Source organism: Nelumbo nucifera, chromosome 7 (assembly GCF_055504915.1).
Source record: "Nelumbo nucifera cultivar China Antique chromosome 7, China Antique-T2T, whole genome shotgun sequence".
Lineage (NCBI taxonomy): Eukaryota > Viridiplantae > Streptophyta > Magnoliopsida > Proteales > Nelumbonaceae > Nelumbo > Nelumbo nucifera.
The window spans coordinates 15704309-15711729 of NC_142655.1; the positions used below are offsets into that span (position 1 = coordinate 15704309).

Consider the following 7421-nt stretch of genomic DNA (forward strand, 5'->3'; position numbering starts at 1 on the left):
ATGAATGAAAACATGAATTCCAATAAAGCATATCCTTTTTTTTATCAAAAGCTCATTTGAATATAAATTTACTTCTCTTTTATTGATATACTTTTACATCTTAGTATCAATATAAATATGCATTGGTCTGTCATTTGTCAATATGAACCAAAATGCAAATTTACCCTGAACCGGAATTTACAATTTATTTGCATTGTTTCCAAACGCAGCCTAAATAATTAACAATTTTTTATTATTTTTTTTTCCATACTCTGCTCTATTCAGTGTGGTCTTGACGGTTCAATTCGGATGGTTTCGTGAACCCCTTGTCCCACGGTCCGATCCTCAATTAAATAAAATAATTTTCCGACCCTTAATTAAATGGATCAATAAAGCCATTTAGATAATCTTCCGCATTGTTTGGTAGCACTCTCTCGACTGAAAAAATATCTTATTGAGCCAGAGAAGGCCGTTCACATGAGTTTGCCTACTGTCTGCTGCAGATATCTATCTATTTACACACGACACTCCGAAGCCGGATTCCAGATAGATACCTCATGGTCATGGATTGATGAACCCAGAAATCAGAAATGGCAGCACAATGTGCTCTTCATCCCAGTTTGGAGATACCCGTCAAGGTAAGCCCCCCCAGCTCCCCTGTTCTTCTTCTTCCGAGCATAAAATGGCGCACCTTAGTCTCTTCTTCAACTGTTAAATATTTCGAAAATATTCGGAAAATGACGAGTACACGTAATAGCAATGACAGACATGTAAGAGAATTCAGTTCAGTTCCCGATATGGGGGTGTTGGATAATGTTTCCGTTGTGCTTCATTCCATGGATTTAAGTGATACAGAGGAATGCTCTGAAACTTATGCTTTAATCCTCCAAAACTGTCGGAAGTTTGATAAAGCTGAATTGGGGTTTCAAATTCATGCCCATATGATTGTTTCTGGAGTGGAGCTCTGTGCATTTCTTGGGAGCCAACTGCTTGAATTTTATTGCAAGCTTGGTCGTACTGATGACGCGAGGCGATTGTTTGATAAAATGTGGGAACGAAATGTTTTCAGCTGGACTTCATTGATCGGGTTGTATTGTAGATTAGGCGATTACGAAGAGACAATAAGGTTATTCTATTTAATGATTGACGAAGGAATTCAACCGGATCACTACATCTTTCCCAAGGTTTTTAAAGCATGCTCTGAGTTGAAGAATTATCAAGTGGGGAAGGATGTGTACGATCACATGCTGAGAATTGGGTTTCAGGGGAATCCTTTTGTGATCAAATCTCTTCTTGATATGCTCATAAAATGTGGAAAGCTTGATTTAGCTAGACGTTTGTTCAATGAAATGGAGTTTAAGGATGTTGTGATGTGGAACATGATGATTTCAGGTTATGCCTCGAAAGGGGACTTCAAACAAGCTTTAAAGTGTTTTGAGGAAATGAAACTTGCAGGGGTAAAGCCTGACCGAGTGACATGGAATTCAATTATTGCGGGGTATGCCCAAAATGGCCAATTTGAAGAGGCTTCCAATTGCTTCTCAGAGATGCAGGCTTTAGAAGACTTTAAGCCAAATGTGGTGTCTTGGACTGCACTGATAGCAGGGAATGAACAGAATGGTTGTTCTTCTCAAGCATTGCATGTTTTCAGGCAGATGGTGGTTGAAGGGGTGAAACCAAACTCAATTACCATTGCCAGTGTTGTTTCAGCCTGTACAAATTTGCTTTTGCTTCGACATGGTAAAGAGATCCATGGTTATTGCATAAAAAGAGAGGAACTGGACTCAGATGTACTCGTGGGAAATTCATTGGTAGATTTGTATACTAAATGCCAAGCTTTGGAGGTTGCCAGTAGAATATTCAAAAGAATCAAGCAGAAGGATTTGATATCTTGGAATGTGATGCTTGCTGGTTATGCATTGAGAGGTTGCCATGAGGAAGCTGTTCAACTTCTTAGTGAGATGGAATTGCAGGGGGTTGAGCCTGACATTGTTACATGGAATGGCCTCGTTACAGGTTATACCCAGTATGGAGATGGAAGGATTGCTCTTCAGTTCTTCCATAAAATGTATAACACTGGCGTGGAGCCTGACACAATTACTGTTTCTGGAGCTCTAGCAGCTTGTGGCCAAGTCAAAGATTTTAATTTAGGAAAGGAAATCCATGGTTTTGTTATTAGAAACCACATTGAAATGTCTACGGGTGTGGGAAGTGCTCTTATATCAATGTACTCAGGATGTGGTCTCTTGGAACTTGCCTGTTCTGTTTTCAATCAGCTGACAGAAAGAGATGTTGTTATCTGGAACTCAATTATTACAGCTTGTGCTCAGGCTGGGCAAGGGGTTACTGCTTTGAACATGTTGAGAGAAATGCAGTTCAATAATGTGAAGCCAAACATGGTGACGATTGTTTCAGCCCTCCCTGCTTGCTCAAGGTTGGCAGCTTTGCAACAGGGTAGAGAGATTCACCAATTTATCATCAGGCATGAGCTTGATAGAAGTAATTTTATATGGAATGCACTTATTGACATGTATGGACGATGTGGGTCAATTAGAAAAGCACGAAAAATTTTTGATATTATGCCACGAAAAGACCTAGTTTCTTGGAATACAATGATTGCAGGGTATGGAATGCATGGCTTTGGGGTGGATGCTGTGAACCTTTTTCATTGTTTGAGAGCCACAGGCTTGACTCCAAACCATTATACTTTTACAAATCTTTTATCTGCATGTAGTCATTCAGGGTTGATTGATGAAGGGTTTCAGTACTTTGAGATGATGAAGTCAGAATATGCCATTGACCCTGCTGTTGAGCAGTATGCTTGTATGGTGGACCTAATGGCACGTGCTGGTCAGTTTGATGAAACCATGAAATTCATTAAAGAGATGCCAGTAGAACCAAATGCAGCTGTCTGGGGTTCACTGTTAGGTGCTTGTAGGATTCATTGTAACCCTGAGCTTGCAGAGTATGCTGCAGGGTATCTATTTGAACTTGAGCCCCAAAATTCTGGGAATTACATACTTCTAGCCAACATCTACTCTGCAGCAGGGAGGTGGGAAGATGCAGCAAGAATAAGGCGTTTGATGAAGGAAAGAGGTGTGACAAAGCCTCCAGGCTGCAGTTGGATTGAAGTAAAACGTAGAGTCCACAGCTTCATTGTTGGGGATACTTCACATCCATTAATGGATGCAATATCTGCCAAGATGGAAAGCTTATACTCGGAGATCAAAGAAATTGGGTATGTTCCAGACACAAACTTTGTGCTGCAAGATGTTGAGGAAGATGAGAAAGAGTACAGCCTCTGTGAACACAGTGAGAAACTGGCTATAGCTTTTGGTTTGATCAGTACACTGCCTGGGACACCCTTGAGGATCATTAAAAATTTGAGAGTATGTGGGGATTGTCACTCTGCAACCAAGTTTATATCCAAAGTAACTGACAGAGAGATTATAATGAGGGATAGTTATCGCTTTCATCATTTTGTAAATGGGATGTGCTCTTGTGGGGATTATTGGTAGCAAGCTAGTTTTTCTTTTGAGCTTTCAATAAATACTAAAATACAAGTTCCCATTGTCATCTAAATCATTTATGGTTTCGTAATTGCTTTGGCCCATGCACTTGAATGGAATGACATGCCAGAATATAAAGATATCTTGGTTAATTTTTTCAATTCCAAGAAAGGAGTCTATTGGAGAATGACCCTACAGATATAGCAAGCTAGTCAACTGTAAGCCCCTGACCAGGCTCCAAATCCTTGCCTAGTAAATAGACTTGTTAACCAAATATGTTAGTCAATATTTGGAGATTGGTCTTAACTTTGTTTTGCCTTACTGTGGGCATGCACTACTAGGATCTTCAAATCATCCAAGTCTGTGCACATGAGTATCCTGCTAAAAGCATATAAATGAAAAACATGAAAGTGAAAAGGTCTTTCTGAGAATTTTCCTGCTAGTGTAATGAAAAAACACCAATGTAATGATATTTATTCATATTGCATTCTAGTTAGAAGTCTTAGCTTACTTATTGAATCCTGAAAACTATTCTAAATGTACTTTGCACTACCCATCACAGAAGCAGCTATTGACTTATTATGATTACATGCAAGCTTATACAAGCCTCTAAGTTCCATCCTGTTAATCAGCATAATCTACTATTTTCTGACTGGCTACAAAATGCAAAGTAATTGACAACAACATACGAATGAAAAAGGCAGAATTAAACAGAATAAAAGATGGCAATGAACAAGGAAACACAATAGGGCACATAGAAAAATGATCATTCCCATGAGGCATTATGTTGTTAGTTGAGAAGTTCCAGTGAAACGAAAGCTACGTTCTTCTGGGGAGTATTATTTTTATGTTTGTTTAGAGGACCTGATTTTCAAGAGCCTCCAGCTGAACTTTGGCCAAGTTTGGTAGAAAATCAGGTTCCTATTAGCATTGCCAACATTTCTAACAAGGATGATACTGCTGGAATTGGGTTAGAGAAATTATTATGGAGAAGATAGAGGTATTATCATGGAGTTGATTTTAGTTAGAACATGGGAACCAGAAAAAATGTTTAAGGTTGTGGAGTTTAGGTTGTAGACAGTTATTGGAAAAAAATGACTCTAGAATATTTACTTATCCATATATATCCCGCTTATCTAATGTATAAATACAAAGAACTAGTCATGCCTGCCATTAATTTCTTTTTTGAATTTATTGTTTTGACACAGAAGATTCAGCAACCGCATTACATGATTGATTTATCATGTATCAAATTCATGTGCTTCAATGAATGGGGAACTGTAATCATTATCTTTAGGATCATTGCCTTATTTTGTTTGGGAACGCTGAAGGTGGACAGATCCCAGGCCAATGGAAATTACAGCCACCAACTTTACCAGCTAAGCCAGCAGGAACCTTCATAGTCTTTTCCCCTTCTCTTCTCTGTTTTAGGTGATGGGTTACCTTGTTGAACCATTATAACTATGGGGCAAACATCTAGGTTTTACTGATAAATGTAGGACGTGTTTTCCTTCCTTTTTGTGATCTTTTTTTTTTTGATCTTGATGTATCTAAATCATATCTTAGAAGCATTTTATTGCAAGTCATTCTCCACCCCAAGGTGTGAAATTGGGAACACAATGGGGAAAGGATGAGATAGCCATCCAGAAGAACAAAGAACTGAGTTTTCTTCTTGCTCTTGGATAGACTAAAGATTAGCTTGGTTTATGCTTGCCTGTTCCTTTAACCACTAAAATTCTTACAAATCCATCTCAGGATGACTATCTTGAAAGAGGAGACCTTCGTTACCATACCCCTTTCATGCTAACAAATGCTGATATGGATGTAGAGAAGTACTTTGTGATAAAGTTTGTATGTGGGTCTTCTGTCCCCATGCAAGAAGCTGCCTTCCTTCAGTTCCTATACTTTACAGACAAACAAATTAGAGGAGATTTTTGCATGTGACAGGGATCTGAAGGACCATATATCTCCTTTGAATCCTTCTCATGAGGCAATTTTCACGCTGAAGCCTCTGCAAATCTGGCCAAGTTGACCTTAGCTTGGGCACTTCTGGGTTATAATATTTTAGCATTCAATAGTCAATATCAATTACAGGCACCTAGGATGCTGTTAATGAAAGTATGCAAACAAGTGGTTCTTAAAAAATAAATAAATAAATGCCACCCTGCTCTGCAGCTGTAATACTCTTGAAACTCAGCCTCTTGCAACAATTTCATGGGATTATTGTATGGCCAACAAAGCTGTTATACAAACAGGTCAGCTCATGCTAATGCTAGAAATCGTGAACTGATCGGTTCATTGGTTTTTCGAGGGATCACATCATAATAAGTTGGTTAAGACTTGTCATGCTCCATGATTTATCCTTCTGCATTCCATTGAATGAATCCTGAGTATCTTAAGTGGTTGGTATGACAGGTTGACTAGTTGGGAACTGGTACTGTGGCCAAGCAAGAGACCCCCATAAGGTGCAGAACTGAATTGGTTTCTCAGAGGCCACAGAAAATCCAACTGAACCCTGCCAAGATTAAGAACTACAATCCAAGTTGGAAATCTTTGCAGTCACATTGAAAGTTAGAATAATATTAATTGATTTGCATTTAAATGAAAAATCTTCCCTACAAACAAGGTACAGGCTCAGGCTTCCACAAACTCTGAAATCAGGGAAGCGTTCACTTGATAAGAGTAAGGAACAACTACTTGCCCAAGAAAAGTGCCAAAAAGAAGTGCAAAGAAACCTAAAAAGCCAATTAATCTTCCTCATGCATGTGGCAACAACTATTTGTTCACAGTGTCATGGGTTGCAAAGCTACGCCGAGCTCCACGAGAACCAAGACCCAAGATCTTTTCCAACTTCCCACCGATCAACCCATTTGAACTCGAACCCTTTGGAGAGCTGCTTGAGCCCAAACCTTTGGCTGGTGCTTCCACGCATTCTGGGTGGGTTCTCTTATGAGCTGAGAGGTTACATTTGAAGGCGAATTTCAACCCACATTTGCATCCAACGCGCTCTCCACACAGCTTCTCATGGTCCCTTAAATCCACTTCCACATAAAATTTCTTCCCACATTTCCTGCAGTTGTACAACTTCTCCCCCTCTGAGTGCTTCCGGCCAAAATGCCGGCGAAGTTCATAGAGACCCACGAAGCTGCGGCCACATAAAGGACACCTGCATGGGACTTTCTTGTTCTGCCCAGCTTTCAGTTGCCGGGAAACAATGGTGGGTTCGTCGGTGCAGTGGGTCCTCTGGTGGATTTTGAGGGTCTGTGGATTCTTGAATGTCTTGTCACAGCCAAGCTGGGAGCACTTGAATGGCCTTTTGTTCTGTATTAGTTCAACCGGTACCGTGGGAATTTCATCCTTGTTTTTGCCGGCCTTCGTCGGCTGATCTTCAATATGGGGTTGCTGAATTGGGTTTTGAGGTATGAGATTGAACTCAGAGAACCCATTAAAACCCACATTCTCATTTTCCGGGAAAATCAAATCTTGAGTTGAATCGGCATTACTTCTAAAATCCAATTGGGTTTCAAGAAAATCCAAATCTTCAAAAGAGACCATGGGATCCAAACTGAAAACTGCACTGTTTATAGGACTGGAATCTAAATTCAAGCTTACCTGAGGATTGCTGGTGAAGGGTAACTCTGAGTTGCAGGAATCATATAGGAAGAACTTCAGCTCTTCAGGTAGTGGTAATGCTGTAAAATCTGTAGAATCCATAGTGGGTTTCTAATGGGGTCGAAGAAAGAAACAAAAACCAGGCACAGTAATATGAGAGAGAGAGAGAGGATTTAAAGGTAAGTTTGGTAGCTTATAGATGGGTTGTATGTAGCTTTGCTGAAAGAGACATTGAGGGAAGAGGGGGTGACAGGTTCGAACAAAGTTTGATCTTTAAATTGCTTTGCTTCATTGCACCGGTCCAGGCGGGCCACGCCATGA

At 39.9% G+C, this 7421-nt stretch overlaps 1 protein-coding gene and 1 pseudogene across 2 annotated transcripts; one reads left to right on the top strand and one right to left on the bottom strand.

Moving 5' to 3' along the window:
• Nucleotides 1–367: 367 nt before the first annotated feature.
• Nucleotides 368–3630, top strand: LOC104607780 (putative pentatricopeptide repeat-containing protein At3g13770, mitochondrial pseudogene; annotated as a pseudogene). Its single transcript, XR_016078352.1, has one exon. The product of XR_016078352.1 is annotated as a putative pentatricopeptide repeat-containing protein At3g13770, mitochondrial pseudogene (transcript).
• Nucleotides 3631–6263: 2633 nt separating this feature from the next.
• On the bottom strand, nt 6264–7202 carry LOC104607878 (protein indeterminate-domain 4, chloroplastic-like). The gene has a single exon (XM_010273634.1). It carries the CDS (start codon nt 7200–7202, stop codon nt 6264–6266), a length of 939 nt encoding a protein of 312 aa, XP_010271936.1.
• Between the last annotated feature and the right edge of the window lie 219 nt (nt 7203–7421).

Coding starts and splice junctions, on each gene's coding strand:
- LOC104607878 (XM_010273634.1), bottom strand. CDS start 7,202: ATGGATTCTACAGATTTTACAGCATTACCACTACCTGAAGAGCTGAAG.